Genomic DNA, 20,410 nt, shown 5'->3' with positions numbered 1-20,410 from the left:
CAGAATCTCTTCTCACCACTACTGGGACGACATGCCATCGAGAAGCTGAACCTTATTGCAAAGATGGATTCACTAAACAATGTTCACTGGAGTTGTTCGCAGGCCTGGGGTACTGAAAGAAGAGTACCTTATCCAGTTAGGGCTCAGAGTGACGCCCTAATCTCTGACCACCGCAAGACATATACCCGTCCCATTGAGGAACCAAGTCAAAGCTGAACTTGAGAGAATGGAGGCACTTGACATCATAACTAGAGTGAACAGACCTACTAACTGGTGTGTGGGAATTGTTCCTGTTCCCAAGCCAGATGGCGCAGTTGAGGATTTGTGTTGAATAATGCAGTGAGTCAAGAGAAGTTTATTCTGCCCTCTGTTGAGCACACATTGGGTATGCTGGGTGGAACAAAGTTCTTCACCAAACTGGATGCAAACTCCGTTTAGCTCCTGAAGAGGAGATGTAGTGGTAATTTATAGGTTATTCCTATGCCACTCCATTAGCCACACCCACATGGGAGGAGTTCAACTATTCAAGCAGAGTGAGCAGTAAAACTCAGTTGAATAACCTGCATGCTGGGGACTAGGTGTGATCAGCATTATCCCTCAATATCAAACACAACACATACCATCCCATCACATACCCCCAGGGTCAGACACAGGGTAAAACTCCTTCCATATCATCCCATCACACACTCCCGGGGTCAGACACAGAGTGAAGCTCCCTCTACACCGTCCCATTGCACACTCCCGGGTCAGACACAGAGTGAAACTCCCTCCACACCGTTCCATCACACACTCCCGGGGTCAAACACAGAGTGAATCTCCCTCCACACCGTCTCATCACACACTCCCGGGGTCAGACACAGAGTGAAGCTCCCTCCACACCGTCCCATCACACACTCCCAGGGTCAGACACAGAATGAAGCTCCCTCCACACCGTCCCATCACACACTCCCGGGGTCAGATACAGAGTGAAACTCCCTCCACACCGTCCCATCACACTCTCCCGGGGTCAGACACAGAGTGAAGTTCTGTCTACACCGTCCTATCATATGGTCCTGGGAACAAACACAGAGTGTAGCTCCCTTTACACAATCCCATCACATACTTCTGGGTCATGGGTAGCATGAATAACCAATATTCTGTTTCTCAGTGATTAGTAATTTCTCCAGGAAAAACTTTCTTACGAAGCTACCACCTCCACTTGAGAGCATCCACTGATGCTTTTGTGGGCCTGACGACATATCAAAGTGAAGGTGTTTTTAACAATGCAGTGTGGTCCTGGTACTTATTTATTTCTTGAGACATAGCATGGAACAGGCCCTTCTAGACCTTTGAACCACGTAATCCAGCAATCAACTGATTTAATCCTAGCCTAATCACAGGAGAATTTATAATAATCAGTTAACCTACCAACCATCCATCTTTGGACTGTGGGATGAAACTGGAGCACCCACAGGAAATTCACACGGTCACGGGGAGAATGTACAAACTCCTCACAGACAGTGAAGGGAATTGAACCCGGGTCACTGATACTGTAAAGTGTTGTGCTAACCACTATTTTACCGCTTCAACCGAATGGGCAGGTTCACCTGAACTAAGTGATTAAGCAACACTCAAAAGAGTGACCTTGTAACTAAAGGATGAGAAGGAGTGAACAAGAATGGGAGGGAGCTACCCCCTCTGGGTCAGGGCTAATGCCTTGCGGTGGGTTGCTTAGGTGAGATCTAGTGCATGCTGTGAACTATAGGGCGTCCTTGCCACATGCCTGAAATCTCTCTGTTGCTACTGAATACCCACAGCCGCTTCCCCTCACCTGTTGTTGTGCTGACCATCCCTCCCACAGCCTGTCCACTCTCCATCAGTTCCGCCACAGAGTCCAGGTTCCGGGTGCGATGCTCTTCGATGTTTTTGACCTGAAGAGCAAACGTGAGTAATTAAGTGGTATTTGTCTGTTGGCATCTATTAGCAACGGACAACAAATGCTGAATTTATTTCCAGGACGCTTCAATAGGAGGGCTTTTCCCAGTTTTCTCACGTGGGCAAAAGGAGGTTTTACTACAAGGCTGGAAGTCTGCTGGGAGCCAAAGGGCCAATGTCTGCAAGTCCGAGTCGACTGAAGGCCAAAGACCAGGGCTTGACGGACTGCATACGGTTGTGGGCAAGAGGGAGAAATGGGGTTGAAGGACTGTGTAGGTACATGGGTAAGAGAGAGAAAAGGGGCCTAACCCAATCTCCGGGGCAATTTTCAATTTACCTGCGTCTTTGGATGTGGGAGGAAACTAGAGCACACAGGGGACATCCACGCAGTCACTTGGAAGGACATCCAAACTTCTTACAGATGGCATTGGAATAAAGCTCCGAACTCCAACACCCTAAGCTGTTAACGCTGCATTAACCATTACGCTACTGTGCTTAAAGTTGAAAGTAGATTTATTATCAAAATACATATTTGTCATCATATATTACAGTGAGATTCATTTTCTTGCAGGTGCTCATAGTAGAACAAAGAAATACAACAGAATTAATGAAAAACCACACACAAAGACTGACAAACAACTAATGTGATTTATCACATGTACATCAAAACATACAGTAAAATGTGTCATTTGCAATAAAAACCAACACTCAAGGACATGCTGGTAGCAGCCTGCAAAAAAATCTTGACCATGTTGTTTTGTTGCTTGTCATGTTCTGTTTTGTGTTCTGCGTTGTTCAGCCAAGCATCGTGGGCATCTTATGTTGACACTGGAATGAGTGGCAACACTTGCAGACTACCCCCAGCATGTCCTTGAGTGTTGGTTGTTCATGCAAATGACACATTTCACTGTATGTTTTTATGTACATGTCATAAATAAATCTGAATTTGCCCAGTGGGAGAGGCTGCAGAAGAGGTTCACCATGATGCTGTCTGGATTAAAGAGTACGAGCTATAAACTGAGGTTGGACAAACTTGGGTTGTTTTCTTTGGAGGGACAAAACCTGATAGAGGTTTATAGAATTATGAGAGGCACGGCGAGGTAGACAGTCAGAATCTTTTCCCCAGGGTAGAAATGTTCAATAGAGAACATGTTGAACAGAGAACATGTTTTCAAGATTAAAGGAAGAGGAAGTTTAAAGGTAACACAAGGGGCAAGTGTTAGTATATAAACAGTGTCTTCAACGGGCTGCTAGGAGTGGTAGTGGAGTCAAATATGACAGCGATGTTTAGTTTTTTAAACAGGTATGAATATGCAAAGAATGGAGGGAAATGGATCATATGCAGGCAAAAGAGATTTAGATTGAAGATAGCTTCATCTGTCATGTGTACATCAAAACATACAGTGAAATATGTAGTTTATGTCAATGACCAACTCAGTCCAAGAATGCTTTGGAGGCAGCCCACAAGTGTTCCAATTCTTCTGGCACCAACACAGCACGCTTATAATTTACAATCCCTAATCCATATATCTTGAAATGTGGAAGGAAGCCCATATGGTGATGGGGAGTACGTACAAACTCCTCCCAGACAGTAGTGGGAACTAAACCCAGGTCAAGGGCACTGGAAAACATTCTGCTAACTGTTACATTACCATGTCACCAGCTAACTTAGTTTAATTGGACGTCATGTTTGGCGTGGACAATGTGGGCCGATTGAGCTGATCCTGCTCTGTTTGTTGAACTGAGAGGGGGAAGTGGGGAGAATAACTAGGGGCTGGGGAACAGGAAAAACCAGTGGAGAACAGCACACGAGTTAAAGTGAGTGATCCTAAACCTGAGTGGATAACTTCACTCGCCATAACTGAATTGATTCCATAACTGATGGGCTAACTTGCAAGGATTCTACAACTCATTCTCAGTATTATTTGTCCATTTATTTACAGTTTACTGTCTTTGCATATTACTCCAATCTTTGTCTGTAGTTTTTTTCATTGATTCCATTGTATTTGTTTTTTCTACTGTGATTCCTGCAAGAAAATCAATCTCAGGATAGTATATGGTGACGTATATGTACTTCAATAATAAATTTACTTTGAACTTTGAAATGATGACCCAGTAAGCTCACCTCTAACCATAGCTGGCGCTCCTCATTCTCTGCAGGGTTGGTCTCCATGGTGGCAAAGTACTGCATACCGTCTAGCAGGCAGGTCCAGGCGGTCTTTTGCTTGAGAGTGTCATTGTACCAGGCTGGGTGGTACAGGCACTGCATCAGCTGCGCCTTGGCAGCACTTACAAAGACACAGCCTACTGTCTCAGCACCTCTTAACATCACCTAAGGGGACAGAGGTGGACAGATCAGAGGGCACGTGTCATGACATGTCAAAGGCAATAGGGAACGAAATAGGGTCAAAGGGCAATGAGCACTAAAAGATGGATGAGGTGTCAAGAGAGTGAGGTGGGAGAAAGTAGATACAAGGGGAACACACACAAAATGCTGGAGGAACTCAGCAGGTCAGACGGCACTTATGGAAAGGAATAAACTGTCAACATTTCAAGCCTAAACCCTTCATCAGGACAGGAAAAGAAGGGTGCAGAAGGCAGAATAAGAAAGGTGGGAGAAGAGAAGGAGTACAAGCTGGCAGATAACAGGGGAAGCCCACTGAGGGGGAAGGAGGGTGGGTGAGGAAGGGAGGGAGGGAAGGTGGAGTAAGAAACTGGGAGGCAATAGGTGGAAGGAGGAATCTGATAGGAGAGGAGAGTGGACCATGGAGGAAAGGGAGGAAGGAGGAGGGGAACCTGAGAGAGGCGATGAGCAGGCGAGAAGAGAAGGGATGACAAGGGAATGGGTAAAGGGTGGGGGGAGAATTTATCTGAAGGTACAGACATGTCAGAATGGGAAGTCAAAGTAGAATGAGTGGTCACTCTGAAAACCTACATTTTGCGACAGATGAACCGAAGGTGCTCAACAACATGCTCTCCCAATTGACGTCAGGTCTCACTGATGAAGAGGCCAGACCTAGAGCACCAGATATAATGGACAACCCGGATAGATTTGCGGGTGAATTGTTACCTCACCTGGAAGGGCAGTTTGGGGTTCTGAATGGTGGTGAGGGAAACGCTATAGGGGGAGTCCAGGGAGTGAAATGAGAGAGGGTTAATGATGGGGAGGGAGAGAGGAGATGTAGAGGGTGATTCTCTCCTTGGGGCATTGGCATGTTTCTCTCGTGACCCTTCCCAGCAATCACTCTACCTGGGAGTTCACCAGCTCGATCATCCAGTTCCGGTTTAACACATCACCTGTTTGACAGGCTACGATCCCGTACAGCTGGTCGCACACCCCAGAGTCCTCCTCTGTGAAAACGACAAACCTGTCCGTCTCCTCGATCAGCTTCTGTAACATGGAGGCACCTGGGGCAACGAACAGAGAGGTGGTGTCGTGAGGAGTGAGGAGGGTGCATGCGTTTCTTCCCCCTCCTTCCAGAGACCCAAGCAGTCACACAACACATCAGAGACAACTAAGAATTAACTCCTTTGATGCAGCAAATGTGAACAGTAGGAGCCCATAAACTACAACATGGTAATTACTGCATGAAGCAGCTTCACAGATTTGTCAAGGGATAAGTACTGGAGCCAGCTGTACCTGTAGGACCCAAAGGAATTATTACAACCACACAAGAGAGCAGAGGGGGGCTTGGGTTATAGACTGTCCAACAGTGCGATGCTCCCTCAATACTCCCTCAAACAAGCCTAGAATATGTCGTATTATTAAATGGCATGGGAACAGGTCCTCCAACCCAATGAGTCCACACTGAACTCTTTGTGGGGAATGCAGGGCCCCCTCACCTCCTCTTGCTGCCTCTCCACGCAACCGCCCCTCCTCTCTGTTCGCTGGACCTTCCTGCAGTTTTGGTTCCTGTTTCTCCTCATCTGCGCTGGAGGCAGCAGGTACTGGGGGTGGCCTTTTCGGTTTCTTGGTCTGCAGGTCGATGTCAATCTTTAACCCTTTCAGTGCCTCAGTGGATAGGTTACGCTTCAGCACAGCTGCCTTCTTGTACCCATCATAGAGGCCGAATGCCACCGTGCGGTTGGTCGGGGTCCACGATGCTCGGAGGTCAACCAGGCAAAGTCTGTGAGTGTAACCTTCCTCCTCCTTCACAGATAGCTCCTAAACAGGCAGAAACACGTCACGTCATGGCACACAGCTCAACCCATGATCAACCATATGGCCCATGCACAGTCTCAGTACAACTGTATGCACAGTCCAGGTACAACCATAGAATTCACAGATAGCCCTGTTACAACCACACTACCCACACACAATCCCAGTACAACTCATGGGGAACAGATGGTCCTGGTACAATCTTCTTCCCTCTCTCTCTTCTTACACCATAACCTCCTCCTCCTCCACCTCCCCTGACCATAGTTGCCTCTCCCACAGTTACTGCAGCAGATTCATGTGCTACTTGCAAGCGTATGGTGATTCACCTTAACTGGTACATTGTGAATAGGAAAGATTGGCTAAATATAACAACAACAAATAATATTAGAATAAAATTCATAATGTCCAGCAGTTGTTGACCTGCTTGAAGTTTTCTACGTGGTTAACGATTTTCTCAGTGTAGGCACCGTGGCCAAGAGGTTATGAGCACATTAGCCACAGAGCTTGTTGTCCTCCTTGGGTACCACTTCAGCTCCTTGTAGTGGCTAGCATATATCCACTTAATTTTACCTTCTTTTACTGCCAAGTTGGTAATTAACAGCACTTGATAAGGACTATCCCATCGAGGTCCCAGTGGATCCTTGTGCAGATACCCACTGACCAGGAATCAGGGTATGCCCTCCTTCTCATGGATCACTCCAAGCAGGAGAAGCCTTTTGAGAAGCAGGTTGTACAACTTTGGTTAATTTAACACAATAGTTAACTAAACTATCTGCCATATCAGCCTCTCTCAGAACGAGGGCTCCTGGCAGTGACATAGGGCGCCTTGTTATCACCTCAAATGGACTTTGTTTAATGTTTTTGTTTGTAGTTGTTCTGATGCTACATAAGACTACAGGAAGAGCTGTAGGCCATGGTACACCCTCATGATACTTAGTCAAGCATTGTTTGATGGTTGCATTCATTTGTTCCACTTGTCCTGATGAATATGGGTGATGTGGACAATGAAAACACCATTCAATGTCCATCAGTTGACACAATTCCAACAAACATTCACAGTGAAATGCGTTCTTTGGTCAGAGTTGATGTGACATGGCAATCCCCAACTAGGAATACAGTCCTTGATCAGTTTTTGCTGTGTATGTGGCAGAGGTTTTCCTTGCTGAAATAGCTTCCACCCATCTTGAAAACTTGTCCATTATTACCAGTACATTTGAGCATTCATGACACTTTGGCAAAGAAATATAGTCCACTTGTAAATGTAAAAATGGACTAGGTGGGGCAAGGGCACTTAATTGTGGTGCCTTTTCTGCTGCTTCATCATTTTTTACTGGCATATCATGCATCTTTCAAACATACGTTGAGTTTGTGCACCGCACTTTGGATTCCATCACCATTGAGAGAATCTGATTGGCATCTTTTGCACTCCAATGTGACCTAGAGAGTGTATTTGCTGTGCCAGATAATCTTGTATGTTCATCTGAGGTACAGTGTTCAAATTTATTTCCATAATTCCAGAAGGCAGTATAGCAGTTACATTATGGCTTACCACCCTTTTTCATTTTAAATTGGATGTGCAAGTGCACATTTTACACGCGTCATAATTGAGTAGCCTCTTAATTGGCTTATCCTTAGCATAGGAATTTCTGTTATCTCAAGTACAAGGGTGATAGATTTTTCAAAAGCATCACATTGAATCTCTTTAATTTCTCGTCTCTCATTTGCCTCGTATCACTGTTACTTTATCTTAGTATCTCTCCTGTGTTTAAACTTTAAGATAAATGATCGTGAAAAATCAAATTTTTTCACTCATTCCTGAACACGTAAAAGAACTCGGATCGAAAATTACTGAGATCCAACAAGTGGTTGAGTAATAGCTGTTGAATTTACTTAGCAATGGTTTTATCTTCAGTTTTGCACATCTTCACTCCCTTGGTCTTCATTGGAGAAAGATGTGACATAGCTGTCAATCTTATTGTTTCATCACTGTCATCCTCACTTGAGTTGCTAGGGGCCGCTGTAGGGTCCACATCATGTCCATCCTGTAATTCCTTGGAGTTCAAATGGTGTTGCTGTCTCAGAGGACTGTCCGATATGAGCTGTAATTTTCCAGAGTTCGGATGGCAGCACTGGAAAGGGAGACTGTTCAATATTGCACTGGATTGATGGTTGCCACCTTGAAAACCAAGGGGACAACACCTCCAGAAAGGTGTTGAATATATCCATCAGTACCTCAGCCTTTCAGAACCCTACCTGGTACATCACTGGGCCCTGCAGCTTTACGTGGGTTGACTCTGGCCAGGGTCTTCCTCACCTCAGCTTCAGCCAGATGAAATGTCTGCTCCCCTGGGGGGAGGAGAGCCTTACTCACCAGCAGTTTGCTCTTTGCATCAAACCAGGCGTAAATGATATTCAGTCTGTTGGGCAGTGAGGCATCCTGGTCACTGATGTGCAAGGTAGACATGTAGTCTGCAATCCTCTGAATTCCCTGCCACGTGTGTCTTGTGTCACTGGTATCGCAGAAGTGGTTGTATATTGTCAAGGGATGCTCCCGTTTCCCCTTCCTGATGGAGCAGGAAAGCGCAGTTCTTGCTTCCCTGAGAGCTGTCACATCCCCCAGTCTAAAGACAAGATTCACAATCCCTCAACCCTGCAGAGATGTCTGCAGTAAGTCATAGCTTATGATTTGCCCTCATATGGAGGCATCTTGTGATAGTAACATCCTCAGTACACTTCACTATGTAGATGGTCACAGAATCCACATATTTCTCGATGATAACATAGTTGCCATAGGTAGCAGCCTCCCTGAACATTCTCCAGCTCATGTTTTCAAAGCAGTCCTGCAGTGCTGAGATTGCCCCCTCAGGCCAGCTTTTCAGCACCTTTAGAATTGGTTTGACCCATTTGATCAGCACTTTTATGCTAGAATTAGCATTACAGATAAGTGATCTGAGAGCCCACTGCACCTGGTATGTTAGTATAAACCACATCTAGTGCATTTTCACCTCTTGTAGCAAAACCAACATGCAGGTAGATTTACGCAGGACTGCTTTTAGGCTTGCATGGTTAAAATCACCAGTGATAATGAAGATACCATCGGGGTGCTTGGTTTGAAAGTTACTGATGATGCTGTAGAGCTCACACAGTGCCTCACTGGCATTAGCAAAGGAGGGGGTATATACAGAGCTATCAACATAATTGTAGTGAGTTCCCTTGGTTATCAAAACAGTCTGCACTTCACAAAAATAAACTCAATTATCTGCAAACAGTGGGATGTCACTGCTAAAGCATCTGTACACCAGTCCTTATTTATGTAAATACTGATACTGCTACCATGGGGCTTGCTTGAGATCGCTGGGATCCTGTCAGCCCAAAACGTGCTGAAACTCTCCAGCTGGATGACATCTGGTATCGAGTCCTGAAGCCAAATTTAGTGAGAATGAGTGCGCAGATGTCCTTCATCTCTTCCTGATTCACTCTCAGGCGTAAGTAGCCCAGTTTATTTTCAAGTGAACGGACCTTTGCCAGTAAGAACAATGGGAGAACCAGCCTGATGGGCTTCGATCCAAGTTGCTCCCATATCCCAGTACGCCTACCCCTCATTTGTTTTCTTGTGCACTGCTTTCGACGGTGTCTCCTGCGGATGTCTGAGGCAGGCAACGGTGTGTGCAGTTAGCCCAAGCTGCCGAGCTCCTCTGCAGTCCAACAGTTCACTAGCGAGGTCGAATTGCTGTGCACAGTATATTTAATATTCAGCAGCGTTTTCCAATCATAACGAAGATGTACAGGACATGGACGAACTATTACACCTAGAAATGGTGCGGTCACTGTGTCTGAACTCACTGCCATCTTTTGAGACTAATTTTCTTTCAGACAATTTGAACACAAAGAGGAAGTTCTTACTGCTCGTTTAGGTGCCAAAAATTCCACTATGTCTGGACGATTGTTGCAAGTACTAGATCTGAAATCTTTGCCAATTATACCACTTGGCAGATTTTAGAATTTTAAACCAAGGTTCTTTTAGAAGTCAGGCACAAAACTTGCTGCTTCACGGTTGTTTTATTACGAGTTGAACAAAGGAAACCGGAACAGAAGCGAGTATCAGAAAGCTTACAGACAACAGACTAAGAAAATTAAGATGTCACTGCTTTGTGTTTAGCAATTTTATACCCAGAGATAAGGAAAAATTCCATTCTAATCTATAGATAAAAATAAACCAATTAAAATATATGTATTCAATATTGCAGTGTCACCCCTCTCACCCACCCACACCTCTCCCTCACCCCGGCCATGGTTGCACCTCCCCTCTTCCCCCCAACCACCCAATGCCCCCAACGATTGCCACCTCTCTATCCCGCTCCCCCCCGACCACGGTTGCCACCTCCCCACCCTCCCTCACCCTACTGACCACATTTGCCACCTTCTCTCTCCCCCCACCGACCATGGATGCCACCTCCCCTCTCACCCACTCCAGGCACAGTTGCCACCTCCACCCCTCGAACACGGTTGCCACCTCCCCTCCCCCCCCCACCAACCACGGTTGCCACCTCTCTCCTCCCCCCCACCACAATTGCCACCTCCCCTCTCCCCCTGCACCGGCCGTGGTTGCCACCTCTCTCCCCCCCCAAAACCACGGATGCCATCTCCCCTCTCACCCACCCCTACCAGGGTTGCCACCTTCCCTCCCCCACCCCGACCAGGGTTGCCACCTCCTATCTCCATCTTCCACCCCCCCAGCCACAGTTGCCATCTCCCCTCTTCACCCCACCGACCACAGTTGCCACCACTCACCCCCGACCATGGTTGCCACGTCTCACCCCAACCACATTTACCTCCCCTCCCTCCCACATGACTACCTCCCCTCCGTCCCGTCACTCCAGGATTACGACTTCCCCACCTGACATTACCTCCTCTCCGTCCCACACAATTACCTCTCCTCCCTGCCCTTTCCCTAGGATTACCACCTCTCCCTCTAACCACAGTTACCTCCCCTCCCTTCCCCATGGTTACCACCTCCCCTTGCCCCAGGATTACCACCGCTACCTCCAACCAGTTACCTCCCTCCCTCCGACTGCAGTTACCTCCTCCATTTTGTTCTGCCTCTGGTAGTTGAGGGATGAGAGGCTGAGGAGGTGAGTCTTGGTCACCTGCGCATCCAGCCGCTGCTCGGCACTCTCTTCCGCAGCTGATGTCATCAGGTAGACAGTGACCAGGTTCAGCTTGCTGTACATCTCAGTGACATTCCACTCCGAGATCGGCCGTCTCAGCACCGAGCCCCCTGCTGAGGCACACCTGTCCATGAGTACACAGGGAGGGTGTCCAGGGTTGAGACCCTCCCAGAACCCTACCCCAACACCACCCCACTCTCCACTCAAACCCAGAGAGCAGGGCAACAGCAGGTTACCCAAATGCTTCTGGAATGAACTGCGCTGATGGGATAACAAATGGTGAGAGGAGGGGAGGGGGATAGACAGGGGACAGATGGGGAGGGGGGGTGGGCCAAGAGATGAGGGAAGGGAGATGGCAATGGTGAGAGAGGAGGGAAGGGAGGGAGATGGTGATGGGGAGAGAGGAGCAGAGAGAGATGGGGAAGAGAAAGGGAGGGAGATGGTGATGGGGAAGAGAAAAGGAGGGAGATAGAGATGGGGAAGAGAAAGGGAGGGAGATGGCGATGGGGAAGAGAAAGGGAGGGAGATGGCGATGGGGAAGAGAAAGGGAGGGAGATGGCGATGGGGAAGAGAAAGGGAGGGAGATGGCGATGGGGAAGAGAAAGGGAGGGAGATGGCGATGGGGAAGAGAAAGGGAGGGAGATGGCAATGGGGAAGAGCTGTAGGGAGAGAGATGGTGAGGGGGGGTGATGGGGAGAGTAGAGGGAGAGGGAAAGGGAGGGAGATGGTGATGGGAAGATGGGGAGAGGAGGGGAGGGAAACAGTGGGAAAGAGGAGGAGAAGGAGATGGAGTCATAGAGGGATAGAAACAGGCCCTTCGGCCCATAGTGTCCATGCCAAACCATTAATTTGCCTAGTCCCCTTGATCTGCACCCAGACCATAACCCTCCATACCCCTCCCAAACATGTACTTACACAAATTTCTCTTAAATGCTGAAATCGACCCCGCATCTACCACACACGCTGGCAGCTCATTCCACATTCTGAGTGAAAAAATTCCCCGTCAGTCTCCCCTTAAACATTCTACCTTTCACCCTTAACCCATGACCTCTAGTTCTAGTCTCAACCAACCTCAGAGGAAAAAGCCTGCTTGCACTTATCCTATCTATACCCTTCAAATTTTTGTGTACCTCCATCAAATCTCCCCCCAGACTTCTACATTCTAGGGAATAAATTACTAACCTATTCCCTATAACGCAGGCTCTCAAGTCCCAGCAACATCCTTGAAAATTTTCTCTGCATGCTTTCAATCTTATTGACATCTTTTCGATGGGTGGGTGACCAAAACTGGACACAATACTCCAAAGTAAGCCTTACCAATGTCTTATGCAATTTCAACATAACATCCCAACTCCTGTATTCAATACATTAATTTATGAAGGACAAAGTGCCAAAAGCTTTTTCTTTTTACGACCCTATCTACCTGTGATGCCACTTTCAAAGAACTATGGATCTGTATTCCCAGATCCCTCTGTTCTACACTTTCCTCAACGCCCTACCACTCACCATTTAAGAACTATCCGGGACGGTCCTCCCAAAGTGCAACACCTTGCACCTCTCTCCATTAAATTCCATCAGCCACTTTTTCAGCCCATTTTTTTTTAGTTGGTCCAAATCCTACTGTAAGCTTTGATAGCCTTCCTCACTGTGGACTATAACCCCCATCTTGGTGTCATCCGCAAATTTGCAGATCCAGTTTACCACATTATCATCCAGATTGCTGATATAGATGACAAACAATGGATCCACCACCTATCCCTACAGCACTCCACTAGTCACAGGCCCCCAGTCAGAAAGGCAACCATCTACTACCACTCTCTGGCCTCTTCTGCAAAGCCAATGTCTAATCCGAAGTGACTGCCAAATGACTGAACCTTCCTGACCAACTTCCCATGTGGGACCTTGTCAAAGGCCTTGCTAAGGTCCACGTAGACAACATCCACTGCCTTGTCTTCGTCAACTTTCCTGGTAATTTCCTCGAAAGACCAAGATTGGTTAGACATGACTTACCACACACAAAGCCATATTGACTATCCCAAATCATTCCCTGTCTATCCAAATACTTATATACCCAGTCCCTTAGAACACAATCCAATAACTTTCCACCGCTGAAGGCAGGCTCACTGGCCTGTAATTTCCTGGCTTATTCTTAGAGCCTGTCTTAAACAACACCACCAGCTATCCTCTAATCCTCCACCATCTCACCGTGGCTAAGGTTGTTTTAAATATCTTTGTGAGATCCCCTGCAACTCCTGTACTAACCTCCCATAGAGTCGAGCGAAGAGATTGTCAGGTGCTGGGGATTTATCCACTCTAATTTGCCTTAAGACAGCAGACTGCCATCTGTACAGGGTCCATTACCTCGCCTATGTATTACCTCATATCCACAAACTTCATGTCCATCTCTTGTGTAAATACAGATCCAAAACATCCATTTAAGATCTCTCCATCTCTTTCAGCTCCACACATAGATTACCACTCTGATCTTCCAGAGGACCAATTTTGTCCCTTGCTATTCTTTTGGTCTGAATACATCTCTGGAAGCCCTTAGATTTCTCCCTCACCTTGTCTGTTAGAGCACCCTCATGTCTTCTTTTAGCCCTCCTGATTTCCTTTGTAAGTGTTTTCTTGCACTTCTTATACTCAAGCACCTCATTTGTTCTTGCTTGCCTACACCTGCTCTTTCTTAACCAGGGCCTCGATATTTCTCGAAAACCAAGTTTCCCTAAACCTGTTGTCTTTGCCTTTTATTCTGACAGGAACAAACTTTGTACTCTCAAAATTTCACTTTTAAAGCCTCCCAACTACCAAGTACACCTTTGCCAGAAAACAACCTATCCCAATCCACATGTGCCAGATCCTTTCTGATAACACCAAAATCACCTTTTCTCCAACTTCGAATCTCAACCCAAGGACCAGACCTATCCTTTTACATAATTGTCTTGAAACTAATGGCATTATGATCACTAGATGCAGTGCTCCCCTACACAAGTTTCTGTCACCTGCTCTGTCTCATTCCCTAATAGGAGATCGAGTATCACACTCTCTGTAGTTGGGACTTCTATGTATTGATGAAGGAAACTAACACATTTGACAAACTCTTTCCTATGATGGAAATGGTGATGGGAGATCAGACGGGGATACAGGAGGAGAGGGAGACAGTGGGAGATCAGACTGGGAGAGAGAAGGAGAGGGGGACAGTGAAGAAAGGTGATGGGAAGTAGGGAGGGGAGGAAATTATGGTAGAGTTTTTAAACGCCCTCTGCAAATGAGGATAGGACAAAGCAGCTGGATGAGTCTGCTTCACTGTTTCAGACACCTGGTTGTTTGTGTGGAGTGTAAAATTTCTGTCTGTGACCCCTGTGGATTTCCCTGGGTGGTCCAGTTTCCTCCAATATCCCAGTTCCACAGCTTCTATTTTAAGCCTGTTGAAATCTCTAGCCAATATTCAGCATCAATATTGCTACACAAATACATTGTTACTTGCTGGTACATTTGGGAACTGCTTGTGTATAGATTGACCATGTTTCTGTGATAACAAAACGCACTGGTTCTTGAATGGAAACGCAAATCTTTCTTACCCTGGGGAATGAACCTCTGTGTTCCTCGGCAGGACACGTACCCTTGGGAGCACTGCAGTTCGATACCCCGCTGTTGGGCAAATGAAGCCCAGTAATGAACCTGGGTAATGAGGGGGTGAATCACAAGGATTAGATGATCAATGTCAACAGAAATCTCACAGAAACATACCCAGGCACTCCCGGGTATATCTAGAGAGACTCCAACAATCTCTCTGGCATGTAGCATAGCATTAGCATAACACTATTACAGCACAAGCAATCCAGGCTTAGTTCCCGCCACTGAACGTATGTTCTCCCCAAGACAGTAAGGCTTTCCTCTGGGTGCTCCAGATTCCTCCCACGTTATGAGGTTGTACGGATTAGTAAGGGTTAGTAAGTCGTGGGCCTGCAATATTGGCGCCAGAAGCATAGCGACACTTGCAGGCTAGCCCCCAACACGTTCTCGGACTGTGTTGGGTATTGACACAGTTGGCACATTCCACTTTGTGTTTTTATGTATGTGTGACAAATAAAGCTAATCTAATCTAAATCTAGAGCATCCAGAAACAATTGTACGCTTTCATGAAGATCACGAAATCCAGACACTTACAGAAAATCCCTAAAGGATCTGGACAATCTGCAGTCAAGCAGACAGCCTGGTTATTCCAACAGCCATCCAGAAACTTCCAGAGATCTGGAAAAACTCGGAAACCCTGAGAGTGCAGAACTCTCAGAGACACCCGGATGGTATGTTGCCTCCTAGGTGCCAGGGTCAGGGATGCCTCAGATCACGTTCACAGCAATTTGGAAGGGGAGGGAAAGCAACCAGATTACTTTGGTACATATTGGTACCAATGATATAGGAAGGAAAAGCAAAAAAGTTCTGAAGAGAGAATTTAGAGAGTTATGCAGAAAACCAAGAACCAGGACTTCCAGGGTAGTAGTTTCTGGATTGCAGCCTCTGCCATGCACCAGTGAGGGTAGAAACAGAATGATTTGGCAGATAAATGTGCGGCTGAGAAGCTGGTACAGGGGCAGGGCTTCAGGTTCTTGGATCATTGGGATCTATTCTGAGGGAGGTATGACCTGTATAAAAGGGACGGGTTGCATCTGAACCCCAGAAGGACCAATATTCTCGCAGGCAGGTTTGTTAGAGCTGCTAGGGAGGGTTTAAACTATTTGGAAGGGGGCTGGGAACCAGACAGAAGGGATAGGACCAATGGTGAAAAAGCAAAGATAGCATGCAGTCAGACTGTCAGGAAGGGCAGGCAGACGATAAGACAAAACTGCAGCCAGTAGGGTGAGTATCAGTGCATTAGAGATGTAGAATCAAAAAGATATTGCAAATACAGTACTCGAAAGTGTTATATCTCAATGCACAGAGTATAAGAAATAAGGTGGATGATCTTGTTGCAATATTACAGATTGCCAGGTATGATGTTGTGGCCATCACTGAATCATAGTTGAAGGATGGTTGTAGTTAGGGGCTGAATGTCCAAGGTTACACGTTGTATCGGAGGGATAGGAAGGTAGGCAGAATGGGTGTGGCTCTGCTGGTAAAGAACAGCAACAAATCATTAGAAAGATGTGACATAGGATTGGAAGATGTTGAATCTTTGTGGGTTGTGACCTGCAAGGGTAGAAGGACCCTGATAGCAGTATGTACAGGCCTACAAGCAGTAGTTGGGATGTGGACTACAGATTACAATGGGACATAGAAAAAGCATGTCGAAACTGCAATGTTATGATAATCATGAGAGATTTTAACATGTGGGTAGATTGGGAAAAATCAGGTTGGTAATGGATCTCAAGAGAGTGAATTTGTTGAATGCCTATGAAAATTTTGGCTTTTTAGTGCAGCTTGCTATTGAGCCTAATAAGGGATCAGCTATACTGGATTGAGTGTTATATAATGAACTAGAGGCAATTAGGAAACATAAGGTCTTAAAGGAACCCTTAGGAGGCAGTGATCACAATATGATTAAGTACGATTTGAAACTTGATGGGGAGAAAGTAAAGCCTGATGTAGTAGTATTTCAGTGGAGTAAAGAAAATTACAGTGGTATGAGAGAGGAGCTGGCCAAAGTAAATTGGAAGGAGATGCTAGCAGGGATGACAGAACTTGAATTTCTGGGGGAAAAAATTAGGAAGTTGCAGGATAGATGGATTCCAAAAGCAAAGAAAAACTCAAATGGCAAAACAGTACATCCATGGCCGATGGGGGAAGTCAAAGCTGATGTAAAAGCAAAAGAGAGGGCATACAACAAAGCAAAAATTAGCAGGAAGATAGAGGATTGGGAAGCTTTTAAAACCTTACAGAAAGCAACCAGAGAACCATTACGAGGGAAAAGATGAACTAAATGAGTATTTTGCATCAGTCTTCACTGTGGAAGACACTAACAGTGTGCCAGGTGTTGAAGGGTGTGAGGGAAGAGAATCAAGTGCAGTTATTATTACAAGGGAGGTAGTGCTCAACAGACTGAGAGAGATAGCAGTAGAGACATTGGAGCAATTAGTAACGATCTTTCAACAATCATCGGACTCCAACATGGTTCCAGAGGACCGGAAAATTGCAAATGTCACTCCACTCTTTAACAAAGGAGGAAGGCAAGAGAAAGGAAACTATAGACCAGTTAGCCTGACCTCAGTGGTTGGGAAGATGTTGGAATCAATTGTTAATGACAAAGTTATGAAGTGCTTGGTGACAAAGGACAAGATAGAACAAAGTCAGCATGGTTTCCTTAAGGGAAAATCTTGCCTGATGGAATTCTTTGAGGAGACAAGTAGGATAGATAAAGGGGATGCAGTGGATGTTGCATTTTTGGACTTTCAGAAGGCCTTTGACAAAGTGTCACGCACGAGGCTGCTTACCAAGCTAAGAGCCCATGGTATTACAGCAAAGTTACTGACATGGTTAGAGTATTGGTAGGAGGTAGCAAATGGGAATAAAAGGATCCTTTTTTGGTTGGCTGCCAGTGACTAGTGGTGTTCCACAGGGGTTAGTGTTGGGACCACTTCTTTTTATGCTGTATATCAATGATTTAGATAAGGGAATAGCTGGCTTTGTTGCCAAGTATGTAGATGATACGAAGATTGGTGGAAGGGCAAATAATGTTGAGGAAACAGGAAGGCTGCAGAAGGACTTAAACAGATTAAGAGAATGGGCAAGAAAGTGGCAAATGAAAAACAGCGTTGGAAAATGTATGGACATGCACTTTGGTAGTAGAAATAAATGTGCAGACTATTTTCTGAAAAGGGAGGAAATCCAAAAATCTGAGGTACAAAGAGACTTAGGAGTCCTTGTGCAGAACACCTAAAGGCTAACTTGCAGGTAGAGTCAGAGGTGAGGAAGACAAATGTAATGTTAGCATTCATTTAAAGAGGTCTGGAATATAAGAGCAGGCATATAATGCTGAGGCTTTATGAGGCACTGGTGGGGCCTCACCTTGAGTACTGAGAACAGTTTTGGGCTCCTCATCTGAGAAAAGATGTGCTGGCATTGGAGAGGGTCCAGAGGAGATTCACAAGGATGATTTTGGGAATGAAAGGGTTATCATATGAGGAATATTTGACGGCTTTGGGTCTGTACTTGCTGGAATATAGAAGGATGAGGGGGAATCTCTTTGAAACCTTTAGAATGTTTAAAGGCTTAGACATATTAGATGTGGAAAGGATGTTCCCATGGTGGGGGAGTCTAGGGCAAGAGGGCACAGCATCAGGTTAGAGGGACATTCATTTAAAACTGAGGTGCAGAGAAATTCCTTTAGCCAGAGAGTGGTGAATTTGTGAAATTTGTTACTACAGGCCGCTGTGGAGGTCAGTTTGTTGGGTGTACTTAAGACGGAATTTGATAGGTTCTTGGTTGGCCACAGCACCAAAGGTTACGGGGAGAAGGCTGGGAGTGGGGTTGGTGAAGTGAAAAAAAAGAGGATCAGCCATGATTGAATGGCAGAGTAGACTCGATGGGCCAAATGGCCTAATTCTGCTCCTATGTCTTATGGACTTCCAGAGATGGTGGGAAACAGGACAGCGGGGAGCTACAGGTCATCAGGAAACATTCCCAGTCATCCAGATGCATACAGATCTGTAACTGCAGGATGAACTGCCTGCAAAGCAGCATTTACCAAAGACCAGCAAGTCCACAATGGAGTCTGGAGGTCACAGGCCTGACACGTGCATGTCTGGGCCAGAGAATAGAGGTTGGAGGCCTGATGTCCGAGAGTCCCAAAGATGGCCTGTGCTTGGGTGGAGGTCTGTCTGCGTGGGTGGGAAAAGGGCTTGCTTTACTGTTGTTGTTGTTTCTGTTGTTCTGCTGAATGGATCACTGAAGGTCAGGACAAGGCACAGTACCTGTAATTGGGGAAAGACGGGATTGAAGGACACCAGCTTGTAATGTTGGCTTAGCTTCTTCTTGCTTGGTTTCAGATTATTGAAGAGCTTCCCCCGACAGATGGGTCTGGAAACAGTTGTCCACGTGGCCCAGAAATTCTGCATCCAGCGCAAGGTGCTGCTGTACAACAGGATTCGAGACTCGGTGCTTCCTGAGTGTGGAACAGTAGTTATTATCAACTGCCCCAACATCTCAGCGACCACCAGCACAGCGGAGCTCCACTCTCCAGGTTACACTTACCACATCATTCTGGATTTTTCAAAAAATGTGAAAAAAACAACGTGCTCACTCACAGCGAAGTGTAAACACCTGGCCTCCCCATCCGAGACACAGACACATACAGCAGTATAACTCACACCCTTTTGGTACACAAACAGTCACACTAGTGTGAACACCAGTGCAATCACACACTGTTCTTGTACACCCACACTCATATAAACATTAGTGTAAACACACTGTTCCAATACACACTTGCACTTGTGTCAGAATCAGAATTATTATCACCGGCATGTGACATGAAATTTGTTAACTTAGCAGCAGCAGTTCAATGCAATAATCGAGCAGAGACTGAGTAAAAAAAAACATAATAATAAGTAAATCAATTATGTATATTGAATAGATTATTTTAAAATGTGCAAAAACAGAAATACTATACATTAAAAAATGTGAGGAAGTGTTCAAGGGTCCAATGTCCATTTAGGAATTGGATGGCAGGGGGGAAGAAGCTGTTCCTGAATCACTGAGTGTGTGCCTTCAGGCTTCTGTATCTCCTACCGGACGGTAACAGTGAGAAAAGGTCATGCCCTGGGTGCTGAAGGTCCTTAATGATGGACGCTGCCTTTCTGAGACACCGCTCCCTAAAGATGTCCTGGGTACTTTGTAGGCTAGTGCCCCAGATGGAGCTGACTAGATTTACAACCTTCTGCAGCTTCTTTCAGTCCTGTGCAATAGCTCCTCCATACCAGACAGTGATGCAGCCTGTCAGAATGCTCTCCACGGTACTCTGACAGGCTGCACCAGTGTAAATATACTGTTCCAGTACACACTTACACTTGTGTGAACACCAGTGTAAATATACTGTTCCCATTCACATTCACTCTAGTGTAAGTACCCACCGTTCCAGTACACACTCACACTCGTGGGAACAGCAGTCTAAATGCACTGTTCCAGTACACACTCACACTGGTGTGAACACCAGTGTGAGTATACTGTTCCAGTA

General features: G+C 46.0%; 1 protein-coding gene across 3 annotated transcripts in view; it reads right to left on the bottom strand.

Moving 5' to 3' along the window:
* Positions 1-20,410, bottom strand: part of LOC140187822 (bridge-like lipid transfer protein family member 2) — a 109,563-nt gene that overhangs the window by 36,902 nt on the left and 52,251 nt on the right. For 2 of the 3 annotated variants that reach the window (XM_072243609.1, XM_072243611.1), the window contains 7 exons: positions 19,152-19,342; positions 14,823-14,922; positions 11,155-11,354; positions 5,758-6,079; positions 5,165-5,322; positions 4,040-4,246; positions 1,811-1,910 (listed from right to left, as the gene is read on the bottom strand). In XM_072243609.1, the coding sequence (XP_072099710.1) occupies positions 1,811-1,910; positions 4,040-4,246; positions 5,165-5,322; positions 5,758-6,079; positions 11,155-11,354; positions 14,823-14,922; positions 19,152-19,342 (1,278 nt within the window). The remainder of the gene's footprint in view (positions 1-1,810; positions 1,911-4,039; positions 4,247-5,164; positions 5,323-5,757; positions 6,080-11,154; positions 11,355-14,822; positions 14,923-19,151; positions 19,343-20,410) is intronic. The other variant, XM_072243610.1, reaches the window with a different exon arrangement.

This window comes from Mobula birostris, chromosome 25, assembly GCF_030028105.1.
Source record: "Mobula birostris isolate sMobBir1 chromosome 25, sMobBir1.hap1, whole genome shotgun sequence".
NCBI classification, from domain to species: domain Eukaryota; kingdom Metazoa; phylum Chordata; class Chondrichthyes; order Myliobatiformes; family Myliobatidae; genus Mobula; species Mobula birostris.
The sequence above is the reverse complement of the archived record's forward strand: the minus strand, read 5'-3'. Positions and strand labels throughout refer to the sequence as shown.